General features: G+C 36.9%; 1 protein-coding gene across 2 annotated transcripts; it reads right to left on the reverse strand.

Annotated features, from left to right (window-relative positions):
• Positions 1-1532: 1532 nt before the first annotated feature.
• On the reverse strand, positions 1533-16974 carry ccdc25 (coiled-coil domain containing 25). 2 transcript variants are annotated; one of them, XM_083561876.1, is made up of 9 exons: positions 16811-16965; positions 14783-14830; positions 14654-14693; positions 13878-13929; positions 13360-13435; positions 12714-12817; positions 12153-12355; positions 12011-12056; positions 1533-1605 (listed from the first exon to the last, which is right to left on the reverse strand). In XM_083561876.1, the coding sequence occupies exons 1-9, from the start codon at positions 16833-16835 to the stop codon at positions 1576-1578; spliced, it is 624 nt and encodes a 207-aa protein (XP_083418002.1). In that variant the 5' UTR covers positions 16836-16965; the 3' UTR covers positions 1533-1575. The 2 variants fall into 2 exon arrangements, with proteins under 2 accessions (XP_083418002.1, XP_083418001.1); XM_083561875.1 differs by lacking the exon at positions 1533-1605 and adding an exon at positions 10151-10777 and having other exon boundaries at positions 16811-16974.
• Between the last annotated feature and the right edge of the window lie 3314 nt (positions 16975-20288).

The raw sequence follows: 20288 nt of genomic DNA on the forward strand, positions 1-20288 counted from the left end.
GATGAGATAATGGTCTGGAATAGCTTCGGACTGTGGAATTATGACTAAATTTTTTATTTTTAATCCAAATGTTAACAACAAATCGAGAGTGTGTCCACCACTATGAGTGGGTGCTATAACATTCTGATTAATTCCAACTGACTCTAGAATGGATACAACTGCTGCTCTTAAGGAGTCTTACTGATTATCAAAATGAATATCAAAGTCACCAATAATTAATGCTTTGATATGTTTTAAATTTTAAGATATATGTTAGCTTTAACACTGTGTAAAAAGCTACTACTTTTAAACAAACCAGCAAGGAAGATTAAAAGAAGTGACACTAAATGTTTATTTCATCTCATTGTATAATTGATATCGGGTCTTGACATGTTTGTCAGTTGAGTTCAATACATATTTTCTTTCAATAGTTTGTTTTGAATTACTTGTTTTATTCCTGAAACATGGACTGTAGAATAGAACAAAATGTACTTTTTTTAGAACAAAAAAAAGTATTATTTGAATGTGCAAGTATCCATTACTGTGTGCCATGTACTGTGCATGCACAAAATACAATTTGAAATATGTAAACAATAAACTCTTAGTACCATTATAAGGACATCTTTGTACTTTATACTCAAAAAGGTACACAATACTTCCTTAGAGTACCAATGTGTACCTTAATGTACAACTATACATTTTTGGGGTAAATAAGGTACAAAGATGTCCTTTTAAGGGCACTGTCCCAGTGGCAAGCTGCTGTATTTCTTTCTTTCTTTCTGTTTTATAATCATACATAATCATAAAGCATATAAAGCAAAAAAATATGACTAAAAATAAAACCTGTCAATTATACAAGGGTTAACTAAAAAAAAAAAAAACAGGTAACACTAGACATTTCGTCCTCCCCACTTTTGAAATGATGGCTACGCCCCTGGAATCAACCATGAGCCTGTAAAAGGTACGTGATTTATTTTTATTTTTTATTGTTATTGTTAATGTATTGTTTTGCATCCATTAGAAATTTAACAGGAAATGAACCAGGGCTAGCATACAATGCCATGCATCACACAATCATTATGCTTGCATTAGCATCTGGCTCTCATCACTGTTAAAAGAAAAAATAAAGAAGAATTGCGCCGAGATGTACAACAATGAATCTACACAATCTGTGAAAAAAACAGCATAAAAAACCCTGATCTGTAAAAATCTGGAAAGAAAATGTGTCACTGCTGCATTATTAGTTAGGGAATAATTACACCATGCGATTTCAATCCTCCAAAGCAAAATATCAAATTTTGTACTGTAAAAAAAATCAACAAAAATATGCAGAAAAAAATATCCATCCTTTATCAACAGCCCTGTCATTTCATATTTTGCATTTTTCCTTGTCTGGTATATATACATATATATTTTTTCAAAGAAGCCATTGGTGAATTTGCTCCATGATTTTATTTGGCACATGTTAATGTTTAAGATGCACAACAAGCAAGTTCTTCCATTACAGTGCACACTGTGGCACATTGTATCTCTGCGCATGCGCATGGTTTACAGATGTCTGGCCTGCTTCGCAGATCATTTTCCTTTTTCCTCCAGTTACATAAAATCGTCAGAATCGTTACCATCCTGAAAAAAAGAAAAGAAATGTAAAGCTTAAGAACTGCATATAAAGCTTGGGGTTTATGCACACAAGTGTGATGTAAACAAGTGTGTGTACATTTGCACATATATGTTCGCACAAATCAGATTTTTGAGTAGTATAGATTGATAAGAAAAATACATAAATGTGTATACATTTAGGTGCATGCATAAGGAACATGTGGGCAAAAAATTAAGGGGTCTGAATGCTTTCTGAATGCACTGTAGCACATTCCATTTAAGTATGCTTTATTATGGCAAGAAATCAATAAACCCTGATTTTCTGATCTCCAACAGAAAAATGGCACAATACTTCACAGATATGTAAGTATTATAGCACCAAACTAAAAGAAATGTAAAATTCTAGTGCACGATGAACTGCAGGATCAATATTTTTAGTGTGTTCTTTATTAATCTCCATTTATTATTATCTGTTATAAAAAAATTCAAACAAGCACACTGGGTCATTAATGCAAGTAAATTAAAGCATCAGTTAGGGTACCCAAAAACTACACTATAATTTGTTGTTGTTGTTGTTGTTTTTTTTTAAAACTTAATACCATTTGATGTTAATGATTTAGAACTTGATATTTCAATAAATTAGACATTGAACCAAGTATTTCATTAGTATTTTAGGGGGTGGTGGAGGACAGGTGGGGCTTGAAAATCCACCACCTTTAAAGTGTGCGAATGGGGAACAATGTGTAACCAACTGTTTCCTGTATATAAGACAAACTCTGGAATTACACATACAAGTTAGAAAAAATAACATTCATGTTGGAATTTCATTGTGAATGAGGTAAAGTCTAAAAGTGATATTGATAAAAGTCTAAAAGTAATTTTGGTCTAGGACTTATTTAGAGTATGTTTTTCTACATTACGACTAAAAGCAACAAAGCAAATTTATTTTATATATATATATATATATATATATATATATATATATATATATATATATATATATATATATATATATATATATATATATATACATATATATATATATATATATATATATATATATAGTGATGATTTTTAAACTATTTGTATGTATGATACAGCTGCAAATAAGTATTTGAACACCTGTCTATCAGCTAGAATTCTGACCCTCAAAGACCTGTTAGTCTGCCTTTAAAATGTCCACCTCCACTACATTTATTATTCTAAATTAGATGCACCTGTTTGAGGTCATTAGCTGCATAAAGACACCTGTCCACCCCATACAATCAGTAAGAATCCAACTACTAACATGGCCAAGACCAAAGAGCTGTCCAAAGACACTAGAGACAAAATTGTACACCTCCACAAGACTGGAAAGGGCTACGGGGAAATTGCCAAGCAGCTTGGTGAAAAAAGGTCCACTGTTGGAGCAATCATTAGAAAATAGAAGAAGCTAAACATGACTGTCAATCTCCCTCGGACTGGGGCTCCATGCAAGATCTCACCTCGTGGGGTCTCAATGATCCTAAGAAAGATGAGAAATCAGCCCAGAACTACACAGGAGGAGCTGGTCAATGACCAGCATCATGCTTTGGGGGTGTTTTTCTGCACATGGGACAGGGCGACTGCACTGTATTAAGGAGAGGATGACCGGGCCATGTATTGCGAGATTTTGGGGAACAACCTCCTTCCCTCAGTTAGAGCATTGAAGATGGGTCGAGGCTGGGTCTTCCAACATGAGAATGACCCGAAGCACACAGCCAGGATAACCAAGGAGTGGCTCTGTAAGAAGCATATCAAGGTTCTGGCGTGGCCTAGCCAGCCTCCAGACCTAAACCCAATAGAGAATCTTTGGAGGGAGCTCAAACTCCGTGTTTCTCAGCGACAGACCAGAAACCTGACTGATCTAGAGAAGATCTGTGTGGAGGAGTGGGCCAAAATCCCTCCTGCAGTGTGTGCAAACCTGGTGAAAAACTACTGGAAACGTTTGACCTCTGTAATTGCAAACAAAGGCTCCTGTACCAAATATTAACATTGACTTTCTTAGGTGTTCAAATACTTATTTGCAGCTGTATCATACAAATAAATAGTTAAAAAATCATACATTGTGATTTCTGAATTTTTTTTTTTAGATTATGTCTCTTACAGTGGACATGCACCTACGATGACAATTTCAGACCCCTACATGATTTCTAAGTGGGAGAACTTGCAAAATAGCAGGGTGTTCAAATACTTATTTTCCTCACTGTTATATATATATATATATATATATATATATATATATATATATATATATATATATATATATATATATATATATATATATGAGATATTCATGAGATGGTTGCTCACATGATGATGGACACGGGCACCTCCCTGATTCTCGACTCATTCCACATGGTGGGGGGGATGACCGTTGACATGGCTGAGTATTGAGAAAATCGAGACTCGTCACAACACGTTAGTCTGTCAATGTTCGCAGGGTAGTTAGCCCTCCGAAGGCTTCGCCTTAACGTGTGAAGCCTTTAGTTAGCTTAACGCTACCAAGTCCCTACCCTGAAATTTTATACTCAGCAAGTCGGAAAAGGAATAGCACGCCTCGACGCGGTCACTTTACCGGGTTTTTTTGATCACGCCCACTCCCATAGTGAAACACTGAGCGAAGTAAGAAAAATAACTTTTCAGTATTCAGTATGGATGTATTGTATAGTATTTACATTGTGTCTTATTTATGTTCAGCTAACCGAGTCAATGAGAGTGCTATCTAGAGCGTGTTACTCCATGTTCATAACCCTTTAACTGTTGTTTTTCATGCCATCCATTGCAGTTCCTTGCTGTCTCTCTGACCCTCCACCCCCTGGTGCATGAACTGGTCAATGAGCCCCATGTGCGCGCTATATTTTTCCTTGCATCACAGCAGCTCATCTCCAAAGTCGTTCTTCTCCGCCTGCATTTTATGCACTTGTTTGCTTTTGTAGGAGTCAATGCCAGCATGAGGGAGCGTGGTTGAAGGGTACATCCATTTATATTTGTGTGCCACTCCACACCACCCACCAACTATAGTCTTCTTACTCATTTTAAGTTGTGTGTGTGTGTGTGTGTGTGTGTGTGTGTGTGTGTGTGTGTGTGTGTGTGTGTGTGTGTGTGTGTGTGTGTGTGTGTGTGTGTGTGTGTGTGTGTGGTTCTTACAGAATTTTTGGCTCAAGCAATATTTTAAAGTGAAGCTATAGCTGAGTTGGTGTGTGTAGCCAGATGTCAGGGATTCCCTTGCCACGCACCCTCCCGGTGCTGATTGCCGACACCTGTTCCGCATTAAATGGTTCCCCTTTATAAGCCCATGCTCCCCCACCACTCGCTGTCGAATCTCTTAGATGGCTATAGTGACTTACCGGATTCCTGACCGCCAGCATTTCCCGCTGGTTCATGCTCCTGGCTCCTTGTTTGAGGATTATACTCGCGGTACAGATTATACTCGCTTTATGGATTATACCCATAATTACCTTTATGGATCATACCCGTATTACCCCCTATACCTGCATTACGGATATTACCTGTATTATGGACTATACTGTTTGTGTTCATACTTTAAATAAAGACTATGATTGAGTTATTTCTGCTTCCTACTAGTGGTCACTACGCTGACACCAGAACGATAAAGAACTTGTTTATATTTTTTTTCAACGTGAAACTAATGGACCATTATTGTTTAGTGGAGCCATACATAACCTCAATTTCCCCCCACAAAGCTCACCATATGACAGTTTGTGTTATATTTTGCGCAACATTTGATGCTCAAAATTTATTTATTTACTATAAAAACTAAACACTTAAAAAACCTTTAAATTTATATTGCTTATAATCATTTTGTGTGGTGTAACCCAACAATGATTATAATCACCAACTTTCTTGGCAGCCAACTTGTTCAAGCTATAAACTCCTAGTCAGTATTAGGTAATGCCAAGGCCATGTCATATGCTTTGCAATGAGTAAATCTTCCTGTAAATGTAAACTGGAGCAACCATCCAGCTAAGTCTATGGTCAGTAAAGGTTGTAGTATCCAGGCTGGCCTTGAGCTCTATCTGTGTCGAAATTCCTCCTTCGGAAAAAGACTCCTTTCTTTTGTGACTGCCTCAGAACTCAAGTTGCTTGATGGAAATTTGATAAATGTGAGTCTCAGAGCTAAAACGTAAATAAATCAAATCCAAACCATTAACATGCGTGTTTAAATGAGTGTCCTGTGAAAAACTGATGTCCCAACCCGTGTGAATGGTTGTAGATACACCCTGAGACTCGGACAATAAGGCTATTGAAGATGAATAAATGTTACTTTGTAAAGTCAGTGTGTTTATTCACTTATCTTCAGTAACCACACAATAACTCTATTGTACAGAAAAACAAAACAAATACAACATAGTGAACTGAGCCATGATTCACATCCGTGAATCAGCAGATTGTTCAAATCTTAACACAGAAACTACAGAATTTCTCGACTTCCAGATGAAAGATAACCAGCAAAGGATTTGATATAGCTTATGTCTAGAGTATGTCTGCCTAAAAGATTATTATGCAGGTTTTTACCACTACTACTATAATGGTGTTTAAAGTTTGCACAAACATTAACTGCAGCCTTTCAGTGTGAAATCTGACCTCGGTGTGATTTGCGTTTAGCAAAGCTAAAGACTTCGCACACACAAAACATAAATTGACATTTGGTTATACAGTTTAGCATTTTTAATGGAATGTTCATTTTATACAATGTTATAACCAGTTTCACTGAACAAAAATACATTTTCCTAAAATTTGGAGTAATTTGATTACATGCTTGTTCTAGACTGCAGCTATGAGAGCTATGAGAGAGAGAGAGAGAGAGAGAGAGAGAGTCCATTGTCTAGGCAAAATATTCTCTAAGAAATAATATTTTAGTTTATTTTAATTATACAGTATATGGTTTGTGAACTCTTAACAGGACATGGGTAGTACGAAACAACATGCTGACACCTAATGGCTTGAAAGGAAGCAATGTTTTCTTTATTAGTTTTCAGAAAGAGCAAAGTTACACACACGTTTTTAGCATTTTATTTACACTATGTTCAGTCAGCAAAGCAGAAATACAGGACACAAATAACAATGATCCAGAGACCATACACCATATATGTGACTGCAACCAATGTTAGGCTTTTGGATACTAATACATTGTTGTTTAAGAGTGCTTATCTAAATCTTATCTAAAACTCATCTAAATCAGAATTTTTATGCAAAAAGGACATGAAGTAGGGCCACATCCCGTACATCGTCCAAGACAATAAACCCAAGGAAGCAACAATTAGACCGACATGTATTACTGTCTTTACCTGGAACAAATGAAATGTTCATTAATTCAGTATGCATTCATAAATATTTTATTTTCAAATTTGTATTATTTCATAGGAACATTTCTCAAATTTGATTAATCAGAAGCTATTGAATGATTTAAAAAGATTTTCTGAATTCATTGTAACATAATTACAACAAATTGATACTTACAACACGCTGAGGTTGGGAGAATTTCTGTAGGAAGTTTTTGGCTCTTTTTATTGCTTCATTATTCTTTGAACATTTCAGCAGTCCTGAGTCCTCATAAAACAAGACGTCCACGATCATCATCACATTTTCGATATCCCTGCTGCTGCTGCTTGGTGCATTGTGCTCTGGGTCAAAAGTGTGGTGAAGTACAATCATCATAGTGGGCTTCTCATCTAAAAATAGTCAAATAAAAGAATTACAAGTGAATAATATAATTTCACTGTCAAATTTTCAACTGAGAATTAAAAAAGAATTGTGCTTGGCTCATTTATATTAGATTTAATTTACCCAAATTGACTTAATTATTTTTACATTTTACAGAAGCACTGGGAAAAAAAAGTATTTTCTTTTGGTGTAAAATTGCTATTTAGGATGGTTAAAAGTGCCTCTCATTGTTCCTCAGTATCCTGATCCTCAGTAGTTAATACTATTAACAATTACCTATTAGCAATTCTAATACGATTAGCGTTATCCTACAGTATGTAACAGTTAGTGAAATTATAATAATCTAACATTATGTACATTTAAAAGTGGTTATATCATAATCGTGACTGACTGAAAGGTGTAACTTCAAAGTGTGAAACACACAGGTACTTTCAGGTCAGTTTAATCACCATTGTAAATAAATGCACTGCTTTAAATTAATTATTAATTAACAGATAATTCTGCCAGAATTTCCTAAATTAATTTATTTATGAGATAAATAGGTCATTTAACTTATATGGTGAATGTGGCAATTTGATAAATGAGCTGAGGAACAAGGTGAATTTCATGAAATAGAGAGGAGAATGTTGAATGATAAAAATGGAAATAGGCACAAGGAAATAACACCAACAGCTTTCATATTACATATGACTCGCTTTCTCTTATAAAGCTATTCAAATCTTATCACATTGTCTCTAATATGATTTGCACAGGATTGGTTCATGTTTTTTTTTTAAGTTTTTACAGTTTTTTGTTTTGTTTTGAGGGGTTTGCGGGATGGGTGGAGAGTAAACAAGCATCTGGGCATTTGGTCATCTGGAAGTGTCTATAAAAATGACTGACAATTACACAATATACTTATGATAGAATGACTGAAACCTTTGCTACATCACTTTCTGCCTGTTTTCCAGATAAATTTGTGCATGAAAGAAAAAGATTACTGACTGCACCTGCACACATTTTCAGGAATTAGACCAGATGCTATAACTGCATGCTCCATGTCCTTCTGTACCACATTACAATAGTATTGTTTGGAACTCACGTGCACGGCGAGACTGAGCCGCTTGAATGTCGGTTCCAGCGCGCGAGACAATCGGACAGAAGACCACTTTGACATCACACTCCTTCTCATTACTTTCTACTACTTTCACTTTGTTATTAATCTTCAGATGTGAAATGATTTCACTACGGGGAAATTTCTCTACATTAGCGTGAGGCTCAAAATAAACTCTGGTCACAAATATGGTCTTGAAGAATGGGTTAGAATCCCGAGTTTGAAATCGCTGCAAATAAAATACCATTGTAGTTGTATTGAGGAATAAAGTTCCCTTATTAAACACGTTATAGAAACGCTAGATGTTCTAATTATATCTCCCTTAACCCTGTCCTGCGCAAAACCAGCGTCCACTTTCGCTTTTCACTTTCGTTCAGGCTAAAAAATGAAAGTGAAGATCTGATTGGTTGTTACAACGAAAGCGGTAAAAGATACTCCTTTCTGATTGGCTGGTGTATAATGCATTATTTATATAAATATATTGTGTTTACTGTTTTATTATTCTTACAGTCCCCTAAAGAATTTTGTACAATAAAAAAAACTTGGCCTTGACTCTGGGGTGTCCAGTGTACCTCTAGTATGCATCTTTCTGCCTTAGAAATAATTTTAGCAATTTGGAGCGAAGCTATTCAATCTCAGGAAATGAGTTATAAAGTCATTGTCTTTGTGGATTCAGAGCAAGAATACTGTTTGTAAAGCAGAACCATACAATGATACACAACATGCACCTTCCCAGGGAGAGGGAACTCTCTAGAACACAATACATGTTCTGTTGGAGTTACTGCCTCAGAAACAAAGAATGGCAGCGTGGCCCCTTTATACCTGAGAGTGTACCTTGAAGTGAGGTTGTACCTTTTCTTAGAAACATGAAATCGAACCACAATCCCTATTTGATTTGTATCATGTAAAGTAGAACTAGACAACAATTTATCACAGTGAGTAGTGGTTAAGATGTTGGACATCTGCTCATAAAGTGATGAATTAAAATTCCGGGAACCATTACAATGCCACTGCTGCGTTCTTTAAGAAAGAACCTGAACCCTCAACTGCTCAGTTGTATACGGTAAATAATTGTAAGTCACTCTGGATAAGGGCGTCTGCCAAATGCTGTATATTCACTGCAGGGGGAACTTTAACCTGTAACATGAACATAATGACCAATATTACCAGAAATAAATCAGAAAACGTTATTCATAAGCTCACATACAACGAAATGATAACAATTGTTGTAAAAAATACTGACAGTCAACTGGGAATGCAAACCTATTCAAATGAGTGCTCTAAATTTCCTATATCTGGATATGCATCTTATGCAAATATAACACATGACAAGAGAAAATATAGCTCTGATTGACCACTGACTTTTCTTTTTAGCCATTAATCACTTTAAATCTTACAGCGTAACAGTAAAATGTGTACCAATGTTTAAAACATTGATTTATTCTGTCCAGGTTGATGATGTTCTAGATATATTAATATATCAAAGGAATTAGAGCAATGAAACAAACAAAATATGCAAAATGCAGGTATATGATGTCTGACAACAGTTTCAGGAATGTAGACACAGATTTTGGCGTCTTGTACGTTACAAAATAAAGTACATTTTCATAAAATTGATGTCATTTGATAACATTTGACCCACGATAAAATACAGATCTTTAAAAAATATATATAATAATAGCCTGTTTTAACTTCCCGGATAAAATTGACCCAATTCTGACGTAATGTAAAGATATTACAGCATCTGTGAAATAAAATCCCTAGAATCAACCATGAGCCTGTAAAAGGTTTATTGGTATTGTTAATGAATTGTTTTGCATCTATTAGACATTAAACAGGAAATGAACCAGGGCTAGCATACACTGCCATGCATCACACAATCATTATGCTTGCATTAGCATCTGGCTCTCATCACTGAAAAAAGAAAAATAAAGAAGAATTGCGCCGAGATGTACAACAATGAATCTACACAATCAGTGAAAAAAAAAAACAGCATCCAAACCCTGATCTGTAAAAATCTGGAAAGAAAATGCGTCACTGCTGCATTATCAGTTAGGGAATAATTACACCATGCGATTTCAATCCTCCAAAGCACAATATCAAATTTTGTACAGGAGAAAATCAACAAAAATCCTTAATCAACAGCCCTTTCATATCAGTTGTTGCTTTTTCCTTGTCTGGTATATATTTTTTTTTAAAAGCCATTGGTGAATTTGCTCCATGATTTTTTTGGCACATGTTTATGTTTAAGATGCACAACAAGCAAGTTCGTCCATTACAGTGCACACTGTGGCACATTGTTCCTCTGCGCATGCGCATGGTTTACAGATGTCTGTCCTGCTTCGCAGATCGTTTTCCTTTTCCCTCCAGTTACATAAAATCGTCAGAATCGTTACCATCCTGAAAAAAAAAAAGAATAGTAAAGCTTAAGGATTATGCACACAAGTGTGATGTAAACAAGTGTGTGTACATTTGCACATATATGTTCGCACAAATCAGATTTTTGAGTAGTATAGATTGATAAGAAAAAATACTTAAAGGTGTATACATTTAGGTGCATGCATAAGGAACATGTGGGCAAACAATTAAGGGGTCTGAATGCTTTCTGAATGCACTGTAGCACATTCTATTAAAGTATACTTTATTATGGCAAGAAATCAATAAACCCTGATTTTCTGATCTCCAGCAGAAAAAATGCACAATACTTCACAGATATGTAAGTATTATAGCACCAAACTAAAAGAAATGTAAAACATACCACACACACACACACACACACACACACACACACACACACACACACACACACACACACACACAGGCAGGTTACAGACGACATCTGCATGTTTTGCAAACACACGTACACGCCTTTACACTGGGACCAACAACATGGTCCCAATCTACCTCTGCATGTCCTTCCATGATTACATATCATATTGTACATTTATAATACACTATATATACAATATATTGGAACATTTTTTGTCCTTTATGTCTACAATTTGATTTTATGGTGCAGTGGTTCTCAAAACGTTGGTTGTGCGCCTCTAGTGGAGAATAAAGACATGACAGGTGGGGCAAGATAAACTGCAGGATTTCAATATTTCTTGTGTGTTCTTTATTAATCTCCATTTAATATTTTCTGTTATAAATAAGAATTCAAATAAGCACATTGGGTCAAGTAAATTAAAATGAGTGTACCCGACAACTACACTATAATTTGTTGTTGTTGTTGTTGTTTTTTAAACTTGATGCCATTTGATGTTATTGATTTAGAACTTGATATTTCAATAAATTAGACATTGAACCAAGTATTTCATTACTATTTGTGGGGGTGATGGAGGACAGGTGGGGAAATCCACCCCCTTTAAAGTGTGGTAATGGGGAATAATAACCGTGTAACCGACTGTTTCCTGTATATAAGACAAACTCTGGAATTGCACATTTATGTTGGAATTTCATTGTGAATGAGGCAAAGTTTTAAAGTGCAGTCATTTTGGTCTAGGACTTATTTAGAGTATGGTTTTCTACATCACGACTAATAGCAACGAAGCTAATTTTTATAAATATATAACAATACAGATAGATTAGAACAAAAAGGGGTGCGAACAGGAAAGAAAATGAAGGTTCTACCTCGTTTGTGGTCATTTTTTCGCTCTTCATAAGTGATGAATAATTCCTGTAAAAGACAATTAATTATGCAGAAATAAAATGAAACTGTCATTTCTAAAAGCTTTTAGTTTCACGATTTACTGAATGTTGATCCGTGTGTTACCTCAACTCCTCCTGCTCCTTTTTTCTCTTCACTTCTTCCTTTTCTTTTTTCTTAATCTCCTGAATCTGAGCCTTCTTCTCGTTCCGGTCCTCTCTTTCTCTGGACTCTTTTTCAGCTGCCAGATCGGGGTATTTCTCCTCCTTCGTCTTCTCCAACCGATTGACGATTTCGTTGATTTTCTTTTCTACAGACACGGTTCTTACCTGTCGATGGCACAACAGTCATAAATAAATAATAATGCTCGCATTATGCTCATACATCATTGAAGATTTTGATCAGATCTACAGTACACTGGAAGTAGTCTGGGTTAAACGTGAGTTTTAGAACAATGATAACACGCAGTCTGAAAAACCCTACTGTCTCTTACACGAAACTTCAACACAAAGACATCACTGAGGAACTATATATAAAGGCATTTTCCAAAAAAACTAAAGAATAGATTCCCTTCTTTTATTTGACTGATGCAACTTATACAGTTCAGTGCATGAAAAATAATTTATTACAGGATGGCATCTCTTGGCTAATCAGCTACACTTGTTCATCGTGTTCTACAACGTGTACCTCTTTCTGGCGATGAAAGCCAATCTGGCCCACGTCCATGTCTCCGGTTTTCTTCAGGTTGCCCCACGGCGTGTAAACGATGTTGACGTTGTTCATTTTACAGCCTGTCGGTGGCAAAGCAGTTATGTGTTAAGTCCCAGACAACATACTAACAAAAACAATGGAATATGATCAATCGACCTAAACTTTGGTGAATGCAAATACTGAGAATTTGCTCAGCACTTTACAGAATCAATTTATTCCCAATTTATAAGCCACATGAAATGTGGTATGAAAATCCAGTTCGTTAAATTCTGTCTTACGAGAAAATGTTCATACTCAGAAAAGTGAACCTTGACCTGTATAAGAGATTATTTATCTGGGAAATCTGGCGAGAAATTGTAAATCACTCTGGGCTACGTAATCATTTATTTCAAAACAAAAAAAGGTAACATACTTCAACATATATGAATAATGAATTGGTAGGTTTGTTGCTGCTTTTTATTTATTTTAACACATTTGATGATAGTAATGTAACAGTGATATTTAAACTAATTAGTTGACCTGGAATACGTTATTTCGATGCAAATTAAGGGCGTTCTACTGGATATGCGATATACGTCAACAATTATTCCGTACAAAAATAAACATTCGAATACGGTTTTACCTTGAATGCTGTTGTTCTTTACGAGTTGCGCACAGTCGATCAGGACCTCTTTGGGTATGTCGTCTATCGTCTTTCCCTTTACACACACACACAAAATAAAAATTACAATTATAATTAATCTTCTTCTTTCCGCTGCTTAAGAGTCGCCACAGCGGATCATCCGTCTCCATACCCCCCTGTCCTCTACATCTGCCTCTTTCAGAACAACTACCTGCATGTCTTCCCTCCCCACATCCATAAACCTCCTCCTTAGTCTTCCTCTTTTCCTCCTTCCTGGTGACTCCATCCTCAGCATTCTCCTACTGATATACCCCATGTCTCTCCTCTGTACATGTCCAAACCATCTCAATCTCCCTCACCTTGTCTCCAAAACATGCACTGTCCCTCTAATAAACTCGTTTCTAATCTGTCCGTCCTCATCACTCCTAATGAACATCTCAGTATCTTCAGCTTTGCTACCTCCAGCTCACTATAATTATAATCAATAGAAGAACTATTAAATAATCAGGGCAATGTACCTTGGGCAATCTCAGGTATACGTGTGCAGAAGACAGTTTATCCACGTGAAACCTGAAACACACAGGTTTGTAACACACAGATTATAGTATTTTACACTTATCACCATCGAATGTGACCAATTTATGCGCAAGCTTGATCTTATTTAGTGCCAAATCCAAAATTATGCATGCAATGAGTTAGGATTAGGTTTAAACAAATAGGAACACACAATAGTAACACTTTTTATTGTAAAAGTGCGGTTTCAAAAGTATAGGCACAAACAATTTTCCCCATATACGTCTACTTGGAGACACGAATAGAAAATTTTAGATTTACGTTCATAGCATTTGGCAGATGCCCTTATCCAGAGAGACTTAAAATGATCTCATCTATACAACTGAGCAATTCTGTGTTAAGGGCCTTGCTCAAGGGCCTACTAGATTGGTGGGGCTGGGATTAAAACTCATGATCTTCCAATCTGAAGTCTTAACCACTAGACTACCACTTCCCCCACCATTAAAAATAGATTGGTAAAGTCAACTTTCTATTCCATTCAGATTACAGGTTTTCTTCCAGATGGTCATAAATAAGAAAGTCTTTGCATGAAACATTAATTCTGTCTATGGGCTCATCTTCGTGTTGCAGGTTTTAGTCTCCTGGTGATTTTTGTTTGTTTCAACAGTAACAGGTAGTTAAAAACGTTTCTATTATAGTGAGATAAAACACAGTGTCAAAATTTATTCACTGGATGATCGTCATTATTATCTGTTTCCATCTAGCACCACGGCTCGCTTACCAAATGTCCTCAGGCCATCCGTATTTTATGAGGTCCTCGTCTGTCAAGGAAAGGAAATCGGTGTCATTAACGTGCAACCATCCAAAAGTAATAGCGCAAATGTCGTTGTGTGTGAGAACAAGCACTTACTTTCATATTTGTCTTTCCCCATGTAAATGGTGTAGGGAGGCGTGACTGCTGCAATCGAGATAAAAATTAAAAAAATTCAGAATCTGCCATAAAGTCAGTTTTCATTCGACAGTCTAATGTTCACTATACCAAACTTACACCACCACAGCTCCATTCCATGTGTGTGTGTTCTATGTTGTGTGTATTCCGTGTGTGTGTGTTCTATGCTGTGTGTATTTCTCGTGTGTGTACTGTGTTGTGTGTATTCCATGTGTGTGTGTTCTATGTTGTGTGAAATCCGTGTGTGTGTTCTATGCTGTGTGTATTTCGTGTGTGTGTACTATGTTGTGTGTATTCCGTGTGTGTGTTCTATGTTGTGTGTATTTCATGTGTGTGTACTATGTTGTGTGTTCTATGCTGTGTGTATTTCATGTGTGTGTACTATGTTGTGTGTATTTCATGTGTGTGTACTATGTTGTGTGTATTCCGTGTGTGTGTGTTCTATGCTGTGTGTATTTCATGTGTGTGTACTATGTTGTGTGTATTCCGTGTGTGTGTGTTCTATGCTGTGTGTATTTCATGTGTGTGTACTATGTTGTGTGTATTCCGTGTGTGTGTTCTATGCTGTGTGTATTTCATGTGTGTGTACTATGTTGTGTGTATTTCATGTGTGTGTACTATGTTGTGTGTACTCCGTGTGTGTGTGTGTGTTCTATGCTGTGTGTATTTCATGTGTGTGTACTATGTTGTGTGTATTTCATGTGTGTGTACTATGTTGTGTGTATTCCGTGTGTGTGTTCTATGCTGTGTGTATTTCATGTGTGTGTACTATGTTGTGTGTATTTCATGTGTGTGTACTATGTTGTGTGTATTCCGTGTGTGTGTTCTATGCTGTGTGTATTTCATGTATGTTTACTATGTTGTGTGAATTCCGTGTGTGTGTTCTATGCTGTGTGTATTTCATGTGTGTGTACTATGTTGTGTGTATTTCATGTGTGTGTACTATGTTGTGTGTACTCCGTGTGTGTGTTCTATGCTGTGTGTATTTCATGTGTGTGTACTATGTTGTGTGTATTTCATGTGTGTGTACTATGTTGTGTGTATTCCGTGTGTGTGTTCTATGCTGTGTGTATTTCATGTATGTTTACTATGTTGTGTGAATTCCGTGTGTGTGTTCTATGCTGTGTGTATTTCATGTGTGTGTACTATGTTGTGTGTATTTCTATGTATTTCATGTGTGTGTACTATGTTGTGTGTATTTCATGTATGTTTCCTATCTTGTGTGCATTTCATGTGTTCTATGTTGTCTGTATTTCATGTGTGTGTTCTATGTTGTGTGTATTTCATGTATGTTTCCTATCTTGTGTGCATTTCATGTGTTCTATGTTGTCTGTATTTCATGTGTGTGTTCTATGTTGTGTGTGTGTTCCATGTTGTGTGTACTTTTTTTTTCTATGCTGTGAGTGTATTTTCTTTTTTACTTCTTTATATACATGTATGTATAAACAAGCAAAATATATAGATAATATATACATTAGCTTTAGTTTTCATTTAAAGAAATAAAGACAGACAGACAGACAGACAGACAGATAGACTGATAGACAGATAGACAGATAGACAGATAGATAGATAGAAAGAAAGAAAGAAAGAAAGAAAGAAAGAAAGAAAGAAAGAAAGAAAAAGGATAGTCAGGTATATTTATCCAGACTAAAAACTTTCTAAAGCAACATTTTGTCCCTCTTGTCATTAAACATACACTTTATAATTGTAATCCTTCCTGCAGTTCACTTTACTCCATGTTTTACTCTACGTTATAACGTTAATTCTCCCTATCCATATTCCGACAAAAATCCCGCCTCCTAAACTCTGATTGGCTACCAGTTCACACCTTCGCCGATAAACATCCAATCGCAGCATAGCACCGGCTAACACCAGCCAATCGTAGCCTGAGAGGCGGGACTTACCCGAATACGAGCGGATAAATAGCATTTTTACGGCTTTATCAGATCGCGCTAAGTTTTTTTCGGTTCAGATATAAACAGCTCTCACCGGCGCTGGTGAAGTAGAACACCATGTTTCCACACTGTTCGGATTAAAGAAAAGCCAGAGGTGAAAACAAACAGTAAATACACGCGTCCAACATTCCCCTGACAACTAGCGCGCTTCCAGAACTGACAAAACTCACACCAGAAGTGAATTAAACGTGTGACGTCATTTCCGCCACAGCACGGGTCACGTTTTATTCTTATATATATTTTTTTTATATTACATTTTAATTTTCCCAGAATTTGAATACCTCCCAAATAAATGTTGCTTTTGAGCAATTTTTATTGTTTACTTTCATTGTGTAACGTTTCGTGTCAAAATAATTTTATAATCATTTTTTTTTTCATTTATAATGGATTTGATTATTTTATTAAAAGTAAATAATGATTAAAGTCAACTTGACTAATTATTTATTTATTATTTATTTTTATTTAATGTTTGAATAAAAAACAGACAAAATGTGTCAAATAATCTTAATAATAAAGATGATTACTTTGAATAAAGTCATTAGTAAATAAATTCAATTATCCGATTCATTAATAATAATGAAACATAAAAGACAAAAAAAACAATGATAATGAATAAAGTTAACCTCTATTTAACATATATTTTATGAATTATTACAATAAACCAATAAATACATAAAGCAGAAACGTGTAAATGAAAAGAGGAGTCAATAGACATAAACGTCTTGTTCTGAACTTTATAGTGAACAGCAATCTTTTGACATATATATATATATATATATATATATATATATATATATATATATATATATATATATATATATATATATATAATTTATTTATTTATTTTTTATAGTTTGCAATTTTATTTTCCATTTTTTCATCATTGCACGAATAAATGTCAGACACATAATATATTATATTTATGATTACAGTTAAACAATTAATTAAATAGAAACCAGTTGCTATGAATACAGGTGCCATCAGTCTTTTTATAAATGACTTGTTTGTCATTGAGTCGGTGTTGCTGCTGTAATGTAGCCCTCTGGGACATCACAGGGATTATGTAGATTAATATTTCGTTTGGTTGCATTTGTCAGGTTTATTGCACATTGGAGGTGGGTTTAAACTGTTTTATCATGGTGTGGATGGGAAGAGAAATGGTGTAGGGGTGATTCTGAAGGAAGCGTACAGTAAGAGTGTAGTGGAGGTGAAGAGAGTTTCTGATAGGGTGATGATCAGGAAGGTGGAAGTTGAAGGGATGATGATAAATGTCATCAGTGCCTATGCTCCACAAGTTGGCTGTGAGATGGAGGAGAAAGAAAGATTCTGGAGTGAATTAGATGAAGTGGTAGATGGTGTACCTAGAAAAGAACAATTGGTGATTGGGGCAGACTTTAATGGGCATGTAGGTGAAGGGAACAGAGGTGATAAGGAGGTGATGGGTAGGTATGGTTTTAAGGAGAGGAATGTGGAAGGGCAGATGGTGGTAGATTTTGCTAAAAGGATGGAAATGGCAGTGGTGAACACGTATTTTAAGAAGAAGGAGGATCATAGGGTGACGTATAAGAGTGGAGGAAGGTGCACACAGGTGGATTATCTTCTGTGTAGGAGATGCAACCTGAAGGAGATTGGAGACTGTAAGGTGTTGGCGGGGGACAGTGTAGCTAGACAGCATCGGATGGTGGTCTGTAGGATGGTTTTGGAGGCGAAGAAGAAGAGGAGGAAAGTAAGGTTTGAAAGAAGAATAAGATGGTGGAAACTGAAGGAGGAAGAGTGTAGTGTGAGGTTCAGGGAAGAGGTCAGACAGGGGCTTGGTGGTGGTGAAGAGGTGCCGGATGATTGGGCAACTACTGCAGGAGTGATGAGGGAGGCAGCTAGAAAAGTACTTGGTGTGACATCTGGAAATAGAAAGCAAGACAAGGAGACGTGGTGGTGGAATGAGGAATTGCAGGAGAGCATTAGGGGAAAGAGATTGGCAAAACAGAAGTGGGATCGACAGAGTGATGAGAAGAGTAGGCAGGAGTACAAGGAGATGCGGCAGCAGGTTAAAAGGGATGTGGCGAAAGCCAAGGAAAAGGCATATGAGGAACTGTATAAGAGGTTGGACACTAAGGAAGGAACAAAGGATTTATACCGATTGGCCAAGCAGAGGGACCGAGCTGGGAAGGATGTACTGCAAGTTAGAGCAATAAAGGATGGAGAGGGAAATGTGTTGACTAGTGAGGAGAGTGTGTTGAGAAGATGGAGGGAGTATTTTGAGCAGCTGATGAATGAGGAAAATCAGAGAGAGAGAAGGTTGAAGGATGTGGAGTTGGTGAAGCAGGATGTAGATAGGATTAGTAAGGAGGAAGTGAGAGCAGCGATTAAGAGGATGAAGAATGGAAAGTCGGTTGGACCAGATGACATACCGGTAGAAGCGTGGAGATGTTTAGGAGAGATGGCAGTGGAGTTTTTAACCAGATTGTTTAACAGGATTCTGGAAGGGGAGAGGATGCCTGAGGAATGGAGAAGGAGTGTGCTGGTACCGATCTTTAAGCATAAGGGAGATGTGCAGACCTGCAGTAACTACAGGGGAATTAGGTTGATCAGTCACACCATGACGTTATGGGAAAAAGTAGTGGAAGCCAGGCTGAGAGAAGAGGTGACCATCTGTGAGCAACAGTATGGTTTCATGCCGAGGAAGAGCACCACAGATGCGTTATTTGCTTTGAGGATGTTGATGGAGAAGTATAGAGAAGGACAGAAGGAGCTGCATTGTGTATTTGTGGATTTAGAGAAAGCGTACGACAGGGTGCCGAGAGAGGAGTTGTGGTATTGTATGAGGAAGTCAGGTGTGTCAGAGAAGTATGTGAGGGTGGTGCAGGACATGTATGAGGACAGTGTGACGGCAGTAAAGTGTGCAGTAGGTACGACAGACTGGTTCAGGGTGAAGGTTGGACTGCATCAAGGATCGGCCCTGAGCCCTTTCCTGTTTGCAGTGGTGATGGACAGGTTGACGGACGAGGTCAGACAGGAGTCTCCCTGGACTATGATGTTTGCAGATGATATTGTGATTTGTGGTGAGAGTAGAGAGCAGGTTGAGAAGAGCCTGGAGAGGTGGAGATATGCGCTGGAGAGAAGGGGAATGAAAGTCAGTAGGAGTAAGACAGAGTACATGTGTGTGAATGAGAGGGAGGGCAGTGGAGTGATGCGGTTGCAGGGAGAAGGGGTGGAGCAGGTGGAGGAGTTCAGGTACCTGGGGTCAACAGTGCAAAGTAATGGAGAGTGTGTTAGGGAAGTAAAGAAAATAGTGCAGGCAGGGTGGAGTGGGTGGAGAAGAGTGACAGGAGTGATTTGTGATAGAAGAGTATCTGCAAGAATGAAAGGGAAAGTTTATAGGACTGTGGTGAGACCTGTGATGTTGTATGGATTAGAGACAGTGGCATTGAGTAAAAGACAGGAGGTGGAGCTGGAGGTAGCAGAGCTGAAGATGTTGAGGTTTTCGTTGGGAGTGACGAGGATGGACAAGATTA

This window comes from Silurus aristotelis (genome assembly GCF_946808225.1).
Source record: "Silurus aristotelis genome assembly, chromosome: 15".
Taxonomy (NCBI): domain Eukaryota; kingdom Metazoa; phylum Chordata; class Actinopteri; order Siluriformes; family Siluridae; genus Silurus; species Silurus aristotelis.